Source organism: Anthonomus grandis, chromosome 4, assembly GCF_022605725.1.
Source record: "Anthonomus grandis grandis chromosome 4, icAntGran1.3, whole genome shotgun sequence".
Taxonomy (NCBI): domain Eukaryota; kingdom Metazoa; phylum Arthropoda; class Insecta; order Coleoptera; family Curculionidae; genus Anthonomus; species Anthonomus grandis.
Window position 1 is genome coordinate 31,087,265 of NC_065549.1, and position 19,564 is coordinate 31,106,828.

The 19,564-nt window shown below is 32.8% G+C and overlaps 1 protein-coding gene and 1 long non-coding RNA gene across 3 annotated transcripts in view; both read left to right on the plus strand.

Annotated features, from left to right (window-relative positions):
- Window positions 1-19,564, plus strand: part of LOC126735478 (dystrobrevin beta-like) — a 75,459-nt gene that overhangs the window by 12,466 nt on the left and 43,429 nt on the right. For both annotated transcript variants that reach the window (XM_050439479.1, XM_050439480.1), the window contains exon 3: window positions 15,087-15,303. In XM_050439479.1, coding sequence (XP_050295436.1) covers window positions 15,087-15,303 — 217 coding nt within the window. The remainder of the gene's footprint in view (window positions 1-15,086; window positions 15,304-19,564) is intronic.
- LOC126735483 (uncharacterized) lies at window positions 11,032-11,496 on the plus strand. Its single transcript, XR_007660420.1, has 3 exons — window positions 11,032-11,225; window positions 11,281-11,362; window positions 11,419-11,496. It is a non-coding gene; the product is annotated as an uncharacterized LOC126735483 (long non-coding RNA).

Below are 19,564 nucleotides of genomic sequence, written 5' to 3' on the forward strand. Positions count from 1 at the left end.
CAGGATCGTATTCTACTTCTACCTCTCTCAGATCTGCAGCGATGTTGCTTCTCCAACTCATACGCGGTCTCCGCATAGATTACATAGAGACTCTTGTTTGTGTACATATCCAACCCATCTCAACCGTCCGGCCTTAATTACTTTGATAATATCTGGTTCCTCATAGAGCTCAATAAGTTCGTTCTCGGACGGAACTGCTCTCTCTTCTTGGGTCTTTACATGGTCCAAAGATCTTGCGTAGAACTTTTCGTTCGAAATCACTTCAGTTTGCGCTCGTTTTCCTTTGTAAGTGTCCAAATCTCATTCGCGCACATGACCACTGGTGGTAGGACTGTTTTATATATTATAATTTTTGATTTTCGGAATAGATTTTTACTGTTTATTTTAAAGCGTTGTTTGTTTTCTTTTATAGCGTGCACGCAATACATATATACAGCCGCATTGGCGAAGATTCTTATTTTGACTCCGTCGTATATACTGTTTTTCTCGTTGATTGTGGCTCCTATGTACCTAAAACTTTCACTTAACAACACATTCAAAAAAATTCAAGATACTTTATCTCTTATTGCCTATGAAAAGAAAAACAATTCTAACAAAAAACTAATTACAGAAGAATCACATAGTTTTCTTTAGACAAAAAGGATGGTATTACGATTTTTAAAACCGTTGACACCTGTCATTAAGGATGCCAGGAGTTGTTACCCTCTCGAAATTGTACTGTACCATTGTAACTTTTCGATCATTCGACATTTTGTCTCGTTATTTTACGAACATCCATGTATTTCGTTTTATCCTCGTTAATTTTAAGACCCATTATTTCCGCCTATCTTTCAACTTTATTGAATAACTCCTTTATTATTATTACGGTGTTTACAACCACGTTAATGTCGTCGGCGAATGCCAGGAGAACTCTGGGCCATCAATACCAAAGACCTCCGTGTTCAATTCCCCCGCTCTTATAGCTTTTTCCATGGCAATATTGAACAATATCGGGGAGAGAGAATAACTTTGCTTTAGGACATCCGACATCCCAAACGATTCTGAAATTATCTCACCCACTTTTACTCTACTTCTGGAGCTGTTGACCCATATACTTGTTAACCTGATTATCTTTTTGGGAATTCCTAGTTCTACCATTGAGCCCCATGGCTTAACTCTTAGAATATTATGGTATGCTTATCTAAAGGCAATAAGCAACAGTTGATATTAAACGATGGCGATAAACAGTTATTAAATTTCGCGATAAGACAAACCAACATCTCGATAGGCAATCTTGAAAATTCTACCCCTGCCAAAATCGCTAGTTAAATTCAGATATCGACGAACGGACTTTTAAAAAACATTTATTGATACAAAAGGGCCTTAAAACTAGGTGAACAGAAATATGAACAGCAACGGTATTAGCCGAGGCTTTGACACAATATTAATGCTAGCGATAAATTACAAGCGATTTCTTAAATATAAAAATAGTCCTAAGCTAAGCATTTTATAATGTAATATAAACAATTAATTGTGGTTTGAGGATATGTCTCCTCCACCCTCAGTTTTGTCAACGTCCTCGTTGACAAGTCTCTGCAGGATTCTCAAAGGGATGGCCTTCTTTCTTCCTTGTTTTTGCCAATGGTAGATGATCAATGCTAAGCAGCATAAAAGAATGATTGATATTGTCGTAAGAACATAATTGTGCATTGGAACATGTGCTAGGTCATGGAAATGTATTGGTTTGATGATATCTTCTTGGATTTTCTTAGGGTCTTGAAGATGTCTAATTTCTAGATTAATTGAATTATTGGTGTTTGGGACTTTTATAATTTTTGGAATTATGACTGAAATATTGTTGATGGCTAATGAGTATTTGTGTTGATTAATTATTACGTCACATTGACTTTGAATAAGGTTGCAGTCTTGGAGTATAATCTTCTGAAACTGGAAGCAATCTTCATAAATTGTTTCAGGGCTTTTTGTACAAAATAGGAGTGCATTCCTATAAGTTAAGGTATGTACCTTAAAATTGTTTAGAACAGTGGCATACTGACAATTTTTGGGTAAAATACATCCATTGGCAATTGGTCCAGAGCAGATCCATTGTGAGTTGACTTCTTCGCATTGGCTATACCATAGTTCGTTGCAATAGTATTTACTAGGACTTATAATTAATTTTGATTCATTATTTGGCACAGGATAAACTAATCCTAAATTACATACATTTTGTTCAAATATGGGTATCTTAATTGCTAGAATTGCCATTTCATTTAAAATTAAAAGGCCGGTTTTACAGATTAAGGTTAATTCCGATAAATGCTTAATTGGCCATAGTGCATTTTTAGGATAGTGAACTTTCAAGTATTGCCATATTTCATTGATTTGTTTTAATGTTAAAATTTCGAGATCTAAAGTTTCTAGGTGTCCAAAAGATAAAATACGTAATATTTTTTCTAAAAATTGATTTAAGTTGGTAATCTGAATATATTGACTTTGCACATTTAACATTAAATTAGACTGGGTATTTGATTTAGAAATTTCATTACGTATGTTTTTCGAGTTCTCGTTAATCGTGTGAATATTATTTTTAAACTCTTGCATTATATTTCCTGCGAATGAACTAAGGTCGTTGATTTTGTGCATAGACTCAAGCTGATTAAATTTCAATATTTGCAAATTCTGGGTAATAACCTCTAGGTCATTGTTATCTAAGTTTCCTGTAATGAACTTGATACCACTTCCTAGGTAGTTTATTAAACCTCGTTTTTTTCGATTTTGCATATTATTTAAGTTATTTTCGTCAAATACATTTAACTTTGCGAAAGTGTCATATGTATCATTTAATGCTTTAGAAGTCAAATAAAATTGTGATTTAATTAAAATACTATTTTGATTATTTACAGAGGGTTGCATAATTAATAAATTGGTAAATAATTGGGATAACGAATACTTAAGGCTACTTATATTAAAGGGTATATATGTAGTATGATATTGACTTATTACTAAAGAGGGAGCAACTTCTTCTATATAATATCCATTGTTGTGGAGTTTGTGCACCTGAAGTGCTTGGCAAGGGCTCGTTTGATTGAGTAGGGCCAGGATCAGGGTCGGGATCAGGTGGCTGAAAAGGTATAGATTTTTTTCTAAGTCTTTTGATTTTTCTAAGATGAGTAGATATTGGTTTTTTCTTAGCGGTACCTGTTATTTTATTTTTGTCTATTTGGGATACTTTTAGGGGTACGTACTGTGGGTTCATTTTATTTCTAAGGGTAGTTTTCTTATATACCGTATCATCTGGGAGTATTTCTGGCGGTTTTTCTGTATTTTTATTTTGTTTTTGAGTGTTTGTAGCTTGCTTGTTGTAAGCTGTTTTATAAATTTGTTCGTGGAATGGTAGTAACTCCTTTTTTCGTCTGTCATTATATTGCTCAAATAAGGTTAGGTCGTTATCGATGTTCGGTTCGTTTACGTAAGGGCCATATAATATGGAAAAGGGCGAATGACCTGTTGTCGAGTAAATACTTTGATTGTAGATTAAGACTGCGGAAGTCATGAGATTTTGAGGGGTTTCATCGGGATTTTGCATCTTCAGAATTCTTAGTTTTTCTAAAAGTGTGGAATGCAATCTTTCTACAGGACTGTTGGAGGAAGAATTTCCTGGAGTAGTGTAATGAACTTCTATACAGAAAAGTTGACAGAATTCTTTGAATAAATTATTTTGAAATTCCTTACCCTGGTCTGTGACGATTTTTAAGGGGGTGTTATGATGTGAAAAGTAATGACGTAGTTTGCTTAAAATAGTAAGGGCGTTTTTATCAGTTATAAAATAGGCTTGGGCATATTTCGAGAATGAATCTATTATTGTTAGAAACTGACAATTTAAAAACTGGAAAATGTCTAAGTGAAGTGTCTTAAATGGTTTTTCAGAGAGCAAGGGTCCTTCGTAAGCGATTTTGTAAGGGTGTCTTTCATATTTATTTTGAAGGCATATTTCACATGAATTAATAAAATTAGTTATCGAATCTCGTAGTTTAGGCCAATAATATTTTTGTTTAATATGGTTATATGTTTCTGTTATACTGTTATGGTTACTTTTGTGATAATTGGCTAAAATTTCCTTTTGTTGAGTCTGGTCAGTCACGTCAAGGACGTAAGTGCTGGCAAAAACTAGTTTTACGGTTGTATTTAGATTAGAAAATACTTGTCTTCGAAACTCGAGTTTTAATTCGTCATTTTTAATAAATATAGTAAAGGTAACATCTGGTTTAATTATGTCCTTGATAATTTTTAAAATGTGTTGTTCCTGATTTTCTTTTGAAATTTTTACAAAATGGTGGTTTTTATTAAAAGGTTTAGTGTAGGTGTGTTTAAATTCATCGCCGTAGTCGATGACAAGACGATTTGATGCATAATTGAGGGGTAATTCTGATATTGGGATATTCTTTCCTTCTGTATCATTATTGGAGTGTGCAGTGACGTCAGAATCGTCGTCGTTTGCGACAGGGTTAACAGGGTTTGAGATGTTTTGGGCTGGAGCGTCTTCTTTGTATCTTTCATTAAAGACAAAGTCGGCTAAGTCAAAATCGGATAAGTTGGCAACTGTATTGTCAACATTTGGGACATTAGACTGTGAATCGGTATCATTTGTTTCAAGAGTGTTAAGATTAATGCGGGAGAGAGCATCTGCTACTAGATTCTCTTTTCCTTTTTTATAGTGAATTTCGAAATTGTATTCCTCTAGTTTTATTTTCCAACGAATTAATCGGGAGTTGGGTTCTCTGATTTTTGAAAGCCAAACTAGGGGATTATGGTCAGTTTCAATTAGGAATTTTTGGCCATATAAGTATGGACGAAAATGTTTAGTCGAGTCCACTATTGCGAGAAGTTCTTTCTCTATAGTTGAGTAGTTTTTTTCTGCCGAATTTAGGGTTCTGGAAAAGAATGCTATTGGGTGGTCATTTTGCGATAGCACACTGCCTATGGCTATGTTGGAGGCGTCGGTGGTGAGCTTAAAGGGTTTTGTGAAATCAGGGTATTGCAAGATAGGGGAATTGGATATGAGTTCTTTGCATTTTAAAAAGGCATTTTTATACTCTAAATTTTCTATATCAATTTGAGTATTTTTTCGTAGACATCTCGTTAAAGGAAAGGTAATTTTGGCGAAATTTTTGATAAATCGGCGATAGTAGCCTACAAGCCCTAAAAAGGCTTTAATTTCTTTCTGATTTCTTGGTATCGGGTAACGTTGGATTACTTCAATTTTTAAAGGATTGGGTTTTATTCCCTCGGAGGTAATGATGTGTCCTAGGAAAGCTACCTCTTTACTCAGGAATTCTGACTTATCAGGCTGTATTTTGAGATTAACTTCCCTTACTTTTTTAAATATCTGACGTATTTGATCTATGTGTTCAGATAGGGATTTAGAAAAAATAACTATGTCATCCATGTAGACAAAGCAAAATTTGTATAAGTAATCACGGAAAACTTCATCCATCATACGTTGGAACGTAGCGGGTGCATTTTTGAGGCCGAAGGGCATTCTGAGGTATTCATAGTGACCATTGTTGACAGTAAATGCCGTTTTTTCAATAGAATCGGGATCCATTTCTATTTGATGGAATCCTTGGGCGAGATCTAGGGTCGTGAAGTACGTGCATTTTCCGAGATTATCTAAAATTTCATCTATTCGGGGAAGAGGCCATTTTTCTTCTATTGTCTAGTTGTTAAGGGATGTATAGTTTATCACCATCCTATGTTTCTGGATGCCTGAAGCATCGGGCTTTTTTGGGACTATCCACACGGGTGCGGAATACGGAGATATTGAAGGACGAATTATTTTGTTCTCTAGTAATTTCTGAATTTGGGATTGTATCTCAATATTCATTAGAGGGGGATGTCGGAAGGATTTTACATAGATAGGTCTGTCTGTTTTAGTTCGAATTTTATGTTTGGTTTGACTGGTAAAACTGAGGTCACATCCTTCGTGATACATTATGTCTTTGTATTCATGACATAAAGGTAAAATTTTTGATTTTTCGAGAGGGGTTAAGTGATCGAAACGTAAGATGTTTTCAGGGTTGAATTTTTCTAAAATTGGGTATGATGGGTCTAGTATATCAAATTGATCTTGGGGGATGACTTTCATCCTTTGATGAAAATTTACGTGGACGGTAGGCGTGGGGTTAGGAATAGTACAAAAGCCATTTTCAACTTTTACTAAACTGTCAGGTATAATATGATTTTTTATGTCAAATGATGGCAAAATAGCGACACCATTTTCGAAATTTACTGGTATTTTTAAAAAGTTATTGTTATAGTTGTGTATCGGATGCAAGAGGGGTTTATTGTAAGCCAAAGAGAAGGGTATTATTATATTTTCCAACTTAAGGGTTTTGCTTTCATAATCTAGCAAGGCTTTTAAGTTTTTAAGATCTTTTAATCCTATTAAGGCATCGAAATCGTTATGCCAATTCAGTACTCTCATTTTAAATTCGTTTTTTATGCCTAGTTCTTCTAGCAAGGAAATTTTTAAATTTTTGGTTTCTTTATAAGTGTTCTTGCATGCGGTTACTTCGAAAGGTTCGATAAATATTTTGTCGGAATATTTGCTTGCAATTTTAGGAGATATGATAGAGTCGGAGGCACCGGAGTCAATTAAAATTGTCAAGTGCTTTTGTGGTAAATAAAAGTATGGGAGCTCAATTTGTTGTGCTACGTTATTTAAGTTAATGGTAGATCTGGGCCTGATTTCGGAAAATTTGCGAAATTATCAATTTCGAAATTTTGTTCGGAAGTGGGGTAGTGATTTTGGTCATTAGGATTCGTTAAGGTGGGATCGAAAGAGGTTTCTTCATATTGAAGATTTGGCTCGTAATTTTCAGAATAATGTTGGGGTGAATAATCGGTATAATATTCAGACTGGTTATCTTCGACATAAGGCACATCGGGATAAGAGTTAGCGTTGGTCTCAATGTTAGTTAACTCTTGGGACACAAAATTTCGGGGGCCTGATGATTGGAAAAAGTTTGGTTGTCGAAAAGGCATTCTTTGTTGATACTGCCTAGAGGGTCCAGTTATGGAGATTGACATTGGAGTAGGGGGGTCTAATTTTGGTTTATTATGATTTTGGGGAGCGAAGACATTTCTTGGTTTTCCAAAAACTTGAGCATTTGTCGGATAATGTCTTTGAACTGGTCTAGGTCGAATTTGTATGGGTTGACTGGGAAATTGTTGCTGGGGGAATGTCATGGGGGGTTGATTCTGGGGTAGTAATCTTACGGGACTTTGGAAGCTATTTTGTTTTACATAGGAATTATGGTTATTATTATTAGTAAATTGGTTATTATGAACATTAGACAGATTTGAAAAATTTACCTGTGATTCAATCATATTATAGTTAATTACATGCGTATATGCATCATCAAGTGTATTAGGGCGTTGTAACATTAACATCGTTTTTAATGTCTGAGGCGAATTGGCTGTCAGAATTAAAACCGAAGTTTTTTCTATTTGATTAATTAAAATTAATTTCGCATTTACATCTGAGACTTCGCAATGTAATTTAGAAAAAATTCTTTGTACAAAGGATTTAAGTCTATCTACAAATTGTAATATGCTTTCATTTTTATTGATCTTAAAGTATTGTAATTGTTGGTGTAAAATTTGATAAGTGATAGGATCACCGAACTTTATCCTTAGGGCCTCTTTAATTGAAGGCCATGAATCTAAATCTGGTCTAGAAAGTAAAAAGTCTCGAGCATTGTCAATTAACTTTGACTTAATGGCTGCTAAGACAACTTTATTTTGATCAATACCATCAATTGTAAAATATAATTGGTAAAATTCATCTATGGATATTATAAAACTTTCCAAATGGTTTTGAATTCCAGAGAAGGTTGGTAAGAGAGAAGTGTGGAATCTTATGTTTTCCATTTTAATATTTAAATTAGGTTTAAATAAATTAGAATCTAAAGTTAAGTTATCTAATAGGTTACTTATGCTATCTAAATTATTTTGATCGGAAATATTTTGACTATTTAAATTAGAAATATTTGAATTTTCGTTTTCAACTACTAATCCTAAAGATGCCCTATTTCGTATTAATATGTTTTTTAATTTTTGCGACGGATATGGACTAGACATTAAATAATGGCAATTCAAACAAAAACTTACAGTACAATCAAGGGATGACCCATAGAGCTTGCACAGTAGAGGTTCACAACCAAAGGAGTCCCTATAAAGGCGTGGCTTGAATCGTTCTGGTCCAGATGAGATGTTTGGGAAGGCAGCTTGGATCAGCTAGGTCCCTGACAACACGGTAGGCGGCTTAGCAGTTTCTCGGCTTGGTCTTCGCCAAAAGGGTCGCAGTACCAAGGGTTGCGGTACTTGGGGTTGGTCGATGTCTTCAGATTCTTGATGGATAGTGCACTAAGATTTGACAATCACTTTTACACAACGGTAAACCGATAAAGGGTAAAATTGCACTATCCTGTTCGCAGCGCCAGTTAAATTCAGATATCGACGAACGGACTTTTAAAAAACATTTATTGATACAAAAGGGCCTTAAAACTAGGTGAACAGAAATATGAACAGCAACGGTATTAGCCGAGGCTTTGACACAATATTAATGCTAGCGATAAATTACAAGCGATTTCTTAAATATAAAAATAGTCCTAAGCTAAGCATTTTATAATGTAATATAAACAATTAATTGTGGTTTGAGGATATGTCTCGCTAACATGGTGATCATTTTGACGTCTTCAAACTGGAGGCATTTTGTTATGCTTCACACTACTAAGCGGACGAGCAATATCTAAAAATATTTGTGGTAATCAGGTCGCAGAAAATGCTTTCTTGACAAAAACTAAGAAATAAAAATGGTAAACAAAAACAAAGATAAAACCTTGTTGTTGTTACCTTAAAACATTGAAAAACTAGAATTACTAAACAACAACTTTGTTTGAGTTCAACATGTGCACAGGGGCAAGGTGGGTGTTTTGTTTACAAACATTCATCGATTTTCTGTTAATCTTTTCACAAGTAAATACGGATACTGTCATAGCATCATGATACTGTCGTCATAAACTTAGAATAATAAAAACTTATTAAGAAATTTGTAATAATTATAAAATAGTTAATTTCCATAAAAATGCTATGTATTAGATACGTACCTTTACTCTAATGAAGTACATTACAAAACATATAAAGAGTTAATAAATGGTAACATTGTTAATATTTTAAAGCATAATCTATTATTAATGAATATTTATCATGTAAATATTTTTTGACATCACTGGTAAAGAGTTCTTGTGTCGGTGGAATCAACTGTGCGATCAAGCGGCGTGGCCATGTTCTTGCCCTTTTCTCTAATATAGGGAGGTTATCTGCATTCATTTAACTTTAAATATTGACTTCTTTATAGAGTATCTTATCATATTTAAAAACTGCTTCATATTTTATTAAGAGGAACACTAGTATTGTTTTGTACCTGTCAAAATAAGTGACTAACTTTTATGATATTATGAAGTGTTTTTTTGCCATTTCTACATACGCTTTATTGCATCAGAGATGTTGATAGCAAACAAACTGCCGATAGTTCCACGGCAATGCTAATTCAAGCCTTTTAATTTTCTAATGTTGTTAGCATAGCATGCTTTAAATATAGTCATTATGTTGCCGACAAATCAAGTTGAAGAAATTACTACTTCTGGGTATAACACTTCTTATGTCAGTGAGTAAAGTCCAGTTCAGAGATCTATTAGAATCTTTGATGTGTCGCAGATGCCGCACTAACTAGTCCGTGCGCCTATGTCATATTTATTGTTGCATGATATATATGTTTAAATGGCAAAATTTTATATTGTCTATCTATGAAATCATTTTAAATATACGTAAAACCCCATGTTTTATACTATTTTTTATTTTTCTTTCGAAAATGTCAATTTTTAGAAAGAAAATAATATCACAAGAAAATAATATCAAAAAATTGACCGCGGACTAAAATCCAAGCATCTTACAAAATATTTTAAACACTTCCAGCACTCACAGACTTGTCACCTCTTTTTAGCCAGTCTATTAAACAAAGATAAAACACCTGCGTTCTGACAATTCCTACTTTAGGCTGTGCAAGTGATTGTGTATCTCTCTCTATCCCACTGAATTTAAGAATTACGGGGCCGTACCCAAATAAATTTTTGGACCGTTTTTGTATTATTTTCGTCGTGTTTTTAAGAGATCTTTACGGATGGGTCTATCGCCTTTAAAATAGTTGTTGGATGGGTCTATCAGCTTTAATAGTTGGGAGGGGGGCCATGTGAGGTTATTATTTGATGTGTTTTGCCGGTTATGCTTTTTACACGTTTATGAAAGTAAAGAATGTAGAATTTGGCCTGTATTCCTGTAAATTTTTTGCAGTTTTTACTGTGAGGAACAGTGTTTTTTTATTTGTGTTTGTGGATTTGTTTTGGTATTATACCTAAAGACCTTAAAATGTTTCGACCCTGGAAAAATAGGCAGGAAAATTTGGCAAATGAAGAGGAAAGTGTTTGTGCGGGCTTATGGAGACCGTGGGTGTACAAGAAAGACAATAACATTTGTGATAAAAACAATAAGAGTGATCTGGGCAGTGATTTAGACTTACATAGTTCTGATAGTTTATTTTCTAGTATTGAGGAAGCAAAAAGAAGCAAGGGAAGTAGAAGCTACAGAGGAAATCAAGCAGTTTTAAAAGAACAAATTTATCTAAATATCTATAACAATCTAAGGAATGATACTCAGTTCACAAATGATTGTAGTGCTTTGCAAAAAATAGCGTTTTTAACAGGGGTTCCCTATAGTACAATATGCCTGTAAAAAAAAGGATTAAACACAGAATAAAAAGGAAAGATGCAGGACAATCAAAGGGACTTGACATGGATATTGCCAAATTGCTAAGGAAAGGTGTGTATTCTAAATACAAAAACAATGAGGTTCTGACCATATAGACACCTTATCGGCAAGGGACAAACATTTCTCAGTCTCAACCTTGCGGAAATACCTGATAAAACTTGCATTTAAGCTTAAGATGGTTAACAAAAGAGCTGCTGTAATGGAATTGTCAGGTGGTGTATAGAATATTTGAGGAAAATTAAAAAAATTTGGGAGGAAGAAAGATCCATATATTATTTAGCCGAAACATGATATGATACATTTATGATTGATGTATGATTTCCATTCTCTGGGAAAAAAGTCTCTTTTTTGCCATAGTAAGACAACCATATTTTTATTAATAAAACAAGTTTAAAATTTTGTTTTTTACAGCTTACTGCCCCTGTTGTCCTTCAGTGATACAATAAAGACTGCTTCTTCCACCATTCTCTGGGAAAAACCCTGTTTTGCTATGGTAAGAAAAACACTGTTTTTAATAAGAAAACAAATCTAAAATTTTGTTTTTTACAGCTTACTACCCCTGTTGTCCTTCAGCAACACAATAAAGACTGCTTCTTCCTCCATTCTCTGGAAAAAAGTCCCTTTTTTGCCATAGTAAGAAAATCCTATTTTTATTAATTAAACAAGTTTAAAGTTTTGTTTTTTTCAGCTTACTGCCTCTGTTTGTCCTTCAGCGACACAATAAAGTATATATAATGTAATGCTTTAGAATCCATATGCTGATGTGCGAGATGAAGTTGGAATCCATAACGGCAACAAAGAAACTGTTTCCTTCCTTAATGGAAGAAACTGCTAAAGAACAATGGCAAAAAAACAGAATTTACAAAATTTGTATTAACTTTTTGGGCCAGATTCAAAAGAGTGGTTAAATTTATAAAAGTATTTAGTATCCTCACTGTAGTTTTAGGATCCAGTATACTTAAAATGTAGTGTTTTGTATAAGATTTTTAGTTTTTAGTATAAGCATTTATTTTTGTTAATTTTTATCTAATCTCTCCTAATATGCATAATAACTAAATACGAGGCAAACAAATTAATAAATACGTTAGGGATGTAAGGTGTGTTTTTTTTTTATAAGTAAAACTTGTGTCTTTTAAAGGCATAAAGTATAGACAGCCAGATGATTTTTAATGTAAAAATTTATTTAAAAAAATATACTTCCAATTTTCTGACTACATAATTACTTTTTATCAAAAGAAGTTGGTACTAAATATAGAGATGGGGGGTTTTCATGAGTATATTATTATAATAATATATCATAATATGTATTAATTAAAAAAAACTATAATAAAGGACATTGAATATGGCAGCCACAATCCCCATTAAAAACCACCACCATGTAAAAATAAATCTCAATTCCCAAAAAAAGGACATATATAAAATTTGAAGACAAACCAAAACATTTTACACTTTTGTGTCAAAAAGTAACTATTTAATGCCTTAATCCACAGAATAAATGGGCCTAAGTAATTTGTCACCTACTCTCTCATTAAACTCAAAAATGCTTTATTGTCAATATAAACATAGAAGTTGTAGACAAAGCCAATAGACTGTACATTAAAGGAATAAAAACGAGAAACTAATTTAAAATAAAATAAAATTATATAGTAAAACTTTGAAAAATACTTAAATGCTAATCATTAAAAATTCATCATAGTTTAGGTGCTACATAGTTTAGTACGCTTTACTAGCAAGAAATATTTTCTTCCTTGTACGTAGGCTTTTTTCAGTCTTAAGTTGTCTTATTTCTAGTGAAAGTTTATTAAACAGCTTTCTACCTCCATATATGATAGAACTACGGACAAGTTCAAAATTAAGAATGGGTAGGCTCAACAAATAGTTTTGTCGCGTATTATAGTGGCTTCCTAAGTGGAGTTCCTGTTTATATTTTCTAAAAACTAAGCAAACTGTTTCCAAACTAAAAATACAACACAGGGTTAAAATATTATGACTTACAAAAAGCGGGCGACATGAATCACGAGGCTTGGCCCCACATAAATATCTAATGGCCCCTTTTTGGAGTACAAACACTGAACTAAAAAGTGAATTTGAACATGAACCCCAAAAGCAAATTCCATATCGAAGGTGCGACTCGATAATCGCGAAGTATGCAGATCTGGCGATGGAGAAATTAAGACTGGTGGCAATAACCCTTAGGGCGTAGCAGCCTGATGAGACTTTTCTACATACATTCACAATATGGTCTTCAAATTTAAGGAACTTATTAAGTTTTATAGAACTTATTATTATTTAAACACATATCATTTGTATTACATTTAAGAATATTTGTTTTGGAAACATTAAATGTCAAAAAATTTGCATCACACCAGTCTTTTATTTTTAACAAATCTGCACGTATATTGGCCTCCATTTGAGAAACATCAGAGTCGTGCCAGAGGATGGTGGTATCATCGGCACACCAGTTACCTGCAGTTGTGGCAGATCGTTCACATAAATGAGAAAAATTAAAAGACCAAGTACTGATCCTTGCGGAACACCCACATTTATATTAAGTTTCTTAGACATACCACCATTAAAGTTGACAGCCTGGACACGATTTGATAAGTAGGAACGAAACCACTCAAGGGCAGTTCCCCTGAAACCATAGAGCTCCAGTTTCATCAGCAGCACTCTGTGACTCATGCAGTCAAATGCCTTGGACAAGTCACAGAATACCGCTGCTGCAACTTCACCAACATTCAGTCGGTTGTACAGGTGCTCTAGAAAGCTAAAGATAGCATCATTTGTGCTCACAGACTCACGAAAGCCAAACTGCTGAAGACTCAATAGGCCAAATCTATTTGAAAATGAAACCATCGTCACCTTAACGAGCCGTTCCACTATCTTGGCTAAAGTAGGCAATAACTTTAGTTACGTAGTAACTTACTTAGTTTTCTATTTCGTTCCTTAATATTGACAACAGGAAAAGCAGTGTTAAAATTGTTTAATACTATTTGATGAAAGCTATGCAGTGGGTTAACAGTAGTCAATACATTATTCCAACTTGACATATTGCAAAGCAAAGAGACTTGACTTGTTATAAGGGACTGATGGCGCTAAAAACTAAACTTATGAAATTAAAATTTTTGATTAAACTCATTTAACGTACTTAAATCTTATATTTAAATTAAATATTATCTTGCTATCAACTATCCTGAATTTCTAACTTAATAAAACTAAACCCAAAAATCCCGAATAATAAAGTTTTAAATACAAATAAATTGTAAGGCCGGACCTGTGCAACTTTTCACGCTTGAGTGGCTGTGACTAAGGTCAGGCGTTTAACAAAATAGTACGTGGGCACATGCAGTCACATTTTACGAATCAAATGTATAAATTCTTAAAAAAATGCTTAAAACATTTATTTATTTAATGAAATGATTAAATATTGCTTAGAATAATACTTTATGACTCTTTCCACATAAAATTTTGCGGTTTAAAGATGCATGTCATGTGACAATACAAGCAACACCGGCACACGGACTATTTGCGGTACATCAAAGATTCTAATAGATCTCTGAACTGAACTATATATATTCCTTTTTGAGATCATTAAAAATGAAACTGCAGAAAGCGATTGATAAAATCTAGTCAAATTATACAATACCTACAGTTCATGTATAATGACATTTTAGCCCAAGTTAATTAAAAGCTCACTGTTGTATCTTTTTCTTTCTTAAAATTCTAGGTTATTTAACTAGCTAGAAGACATCAAAGTTTCGAGTTATCTATCAGATTATCCGACATTAGAAGTATTCCAATATTTAAAAAAATATGAAATTCAATGAGATTAAGAGTGTTTCAGACAATGTATTCTCCGAGGGACATGTATCATATTTATGATTATACATTCTATTACCACTTATACTGGTTGTTTATATTGTACCATTTATATTGATTGTACACTGTTGATTTACCCAGTTGCTATTTTTAGATAATTCGTACTACAATAAAGATTGTTTAATGAGTTATTGAAATATGTTCTAATTTAAACATTAATAAAAGGTATTTAGCTATTTTACAAGTTATTTTAGGTACATACTTTTTTTAAAACAGTTAATTAAGAAAACTAGAGTAATTAAGACTAACTATTAGTTTAAAGAGTAAAAGAGACTGTTAATTTTTATTTGATTTTATATAATTTGTACAACAAAATTAATACCTCTTTTTAATTTTAGTACATGCAGTTGATATATGGAATGTAATAGAAGCCTTTAGAGAACAAGGGCTCCATGCCCTTGAGCCATCTGCAGAATTAAGTGTGGCGCGATTGGAGACACTATTATGTTCTTTGTACCATAGTTTGAATAAGAGAGCTCCACCGACCCAACAGGCACATGTAGACGTCTGTTCTAGTCTGTTATTAAATTGGTTGCTTGCTGCTTATGCTACTGTGTGAGTTTAACTTAATACTGTTTAAGTAAGCTTATTAAATTAGTTGAAGGCCTCCATGTACTATACTACCTCCTTTAGAAACATAAAGGATGTCGAGAGGTTTATGAATATGTCAGAACTGTATATTATTTTTTCCAATTGTGTTTTCATCATTCTTATTGCCACTTAAGGTTGAGATAATAGTACGCGTTTTTTTATTTCTTACTAAATGTTAAATGGAATATTTGCCATAAGGTATAACATTTTTGTAACTAAGTTCCTAAAAATATTGTTCACTATTTATTTTATTTAAAGAATTTCATGATATAACTGTGCTATGATTAAACAGTAAGAATATGCAAATATTAATATTGATTATACAAGTAAAGAAACTAATAATTTGTCACAATTAAGACAAAAGGTGACAATGAATTGAAATAATTATTATTACCCAAAATTTAAACCTTAAAGATACTGTCTGATAATGATACTGAAGATATTTTAATATTTTTTACGAGCAATGTACTAATCATTCTCTAGACTCATGATGGTTTTCCACCTCAGTATGAAGTATTTAAATCATTACTAGAATATTTATTTTTATTTTTTTACTTAAAACTCATTTTTAAAATATATTTATATATATGTCTTACAAAATACAAATAGTTAAATAAATTACATCACATTTTTATAAATAATAATAATCATGTAATTTCAGAAAGGAAAAAATTGTCTATTACAGGGAAATCTAAAATTAATACTCAATATTAAATATCAGAAAAATTATTCACTCCTCAAATAATTAAAAAACCATAAAAAAAGAAACTATAAATTGTACATAAAAAATAATATACAAAAAATACAAAATATCTAATATCTAAAATTCTAGAAGTGGTAAAAAGTACTTACAAACCAAATATAAGTTGTATATTCAAAATATGCTTTAGTATCATAACATTAAATGTTTTTGACCAAGCTAGAAAAAACAAAAATAAAAATATGTAAGAAATAATGTGTCAAATTTTACCTGTTCACCTACATGTAGTGATAGATATAGATAATTTAAATTTGATACAAGTATTGTAGGATAATATATATAATTTAACGTAAAATTAATAAAATAATATTATACGGATACAATACCAGCACCAACAAAATAACATCTCAATAAAATAATATTAGAAGAGTATTTACTATTAGTGAACTTAATTTAACTGTCAAACATCAATAGCATAGCATGGCCACCTAAAGAAAATATGTCAAAATATTCCGATTTTTACAGAAAATTGCTTTTATTTCTGAAACCGAACTACTTAGGTACAGGAATATGATACCTCGTTAGAAAGGGATTGCAATTTCCATTTAGAATATGTTATAATATATAGTATGTTCCCTTTTAAAAAATGCACATATCACAATTTTTCTTTCATTCTTTCTAGCGGTAAAATCACTAATTTTGAGAAATCCTGTATAACGTAGAACAAATTTTTATAGTGAAAACTAATGTACAATACTTATACCGTAAATTACGTTTATAATTTCAATTTTCTGCGCGTTCCAGTGCCGTAGTAATAAAAATTTATTTGGAGCTGTTTTGGTCAAAAAATAAAGAAAATAATTAATTTCTTGAAAACCACTAAAGATAGGTATCGAAATAACTTATACAAAAACAATCATAAAGTGATAGCGGATTGGAAAATAAAAGAATATATAAAGTATTTTATTTAAAATAACAAAGTTGCTCTATTTTGCATAAGCGGCAACGCTGTATCGCTTAAAATATTTTTAATCGTTAGATCACCACCTAAAATCCATGATGCCAAATTGTCAAAAACTCCGTTCTCCATAAACGTCTAAGGTTCCATCAACCATCATCAACTTGAGGTTAATGGGGTTGATCCCAACCCAACCCATGGCGGGTCTTGGCTGACTCACCAATTTTCCTAAACTGGACTCTGTCTATCGTTAGCTCTTCAGTTTGTGCGATATTTAAAGTTCTAAGATCTGATGGTACCTTGTCCCTCCACTGGAGTCGTGGTCTTTCTAATGGTTTTCTATCGATCGGGATCTGCTTTCATACGAATTAAATAACCCTTCCTATCTTTTGACATGGCCTGCCCATCTCAGTCTTTCTGTTTTAATTATTTTTATAATGTCCGGTTAGTCATATAGTTTTTCTATTTCCCTACTTTGTCTATTATGGTACTGTTGTCCGGCTTCATCCTGTGTAGGTTCGTATATACGCCGTAGGATTCTTTTCTCAGTTTGTTCTCGCCCTTATTCGTTATGGGCCAGGTCTCACAGCCGTAAGTCATAATCGGTAAGTAAATACGCCTGTTCGTGTTTGTTCCTGTTCGTGCCTGTTCGTTGAAAGTTCGTGTTCGAAATATTCGTCCATTTTTTAACGTTAGCTTTAAATTTTCTATAGTCTTTACTTTGTTTAATGCCAGTTGGTAGATGGTTGAAGAGTTTTTTACTGTCATAAATCAGACTTCTTTGTCAAAGTGGAGTGGGAGATTGGCAGGTTAATCACATGCGAAGACTGAGTATATGTTCTGTCTGGATAGAAGATCATTGAGCTATAATTTCTATGCATTAAGCAAGCAGATTCCATAATAAAAGTACATAGCAATGTAAGAATTTCACCTTTTATTAAGTATGGGCGACATGATTGTGTGGGAGAGAAATTGTAAATATGTCGCACTTCTCTTTTTTGCAAGCTAAAAACAGATTTGAATAGGGTCATACTACAACAGCCCCAGAAGCATATTCCATATCTGAGATGTGATTCTACAATAGAGAAATACACATTTCTTGTCAATGCCATACCATTCTCCTTTCTCACAGTGCGAATGGCATAACATCCCGAAGATAACTTACTACACAGATTACTAATATGGGTTTCAAACTTCAATGTGCTGTCAATAAAGAGTCCCAAGAACCTGCATTCATTTAAATCTGCTACACAGCAATTTTCCCCAATTGATCTATTTTTGACATTACATTTAAAGTTTAAAAGATTAGTTTTGAGTGTATTGAAGGTTAAGAGGTTATACCAATCATACCAATATTTGACTTGTTTAAGGTCTTCATTAATCATACCATGTAACAAGATAGAGTCTCTGTGATGCCACAAAATGGTAGTGTCATCGGCAAAAACTTCACACCTGTCATACTTTAGTACACTGGGTTAGTCATTTACATAGAGGAGAAACAAAAGGAGGCCCAATACTGAACCCTGACGAACGCGGGAATTAATTTCCAAATAACCAGATATGGGGTTTTGACAATTTACAGATTAAACTCGACCTGTTAAATAAGATTTAAACTAACTCAAGCAATTTCCCCTTAAGCCATAAACCTATAATTTCCTTAATATAATGTCATAGTTTACACAATCAAAAGCCTTAGAGATATCACAGAATACTATAGACGCGCAATGACCTATGTTAAGGTTTAAATATAATTTTTCCAGCACCTCGAAAGTGGCGTCGTTAGTGCCTTTAGATTCTTGAAAACCATATTGAAATTTATTAAGAAGAAGAAGAAAAAGAAAGATTTATTGTTTCAAGAAATAACATTGTTATAAACAAGGCACAAACTAAATGAAAACTACTAAATAAAACGAAAGCACAAATTTTTACCAAAAATACAAGATTAAAAAAATATATATAATAAAATATTAAAAATGTAAGTCAAAGCTCAAAATTATCCTCTAAATACTCTGACAATCTATAGTAAGCCTTCCCCAGCACCAAGCGCCTTAATTCCCCTGCAAGTTTATCCTTGCCTTTAGTTTTTTGAATCGAAGAAGGAAGATGATTAAAAAATTTTAAACTGGAAGGAATTCTTGGTTAATGTTGAGTGAAGTATAGGCAAGGGTACAATATGAGAACTTCTCGTAAAATTAGGGTTATTAGCAACTATGACTGAATTAAATTTAAAGTGGATAAGTTTTAGTGGTGGAAACAATAGGTTTTTAGAATAAACAAGGATGGCAGTGTTAATATTTTTTGAGACTGAAAAAATGGTTTGCAAGATTGAAAACGATTTAACCCACACATAAATCTAACCGCTCGTTTTTGGAGAATAAAAAGCGTTTGAAAAAGAGTCTCGCCCCAGGAGCCCCAGAAGCAAATGCCATATTGAGGATGAGACTCGAATAGGGCATAATAAACGTCTCTAGCAATCCTGGCCCCCAATTCACAAGCTACCACCCTTAGCATATCAACCACGAGCCACCCTCTTTGCAATATCAGTAATGTGCGTCGAGAACTTTAAT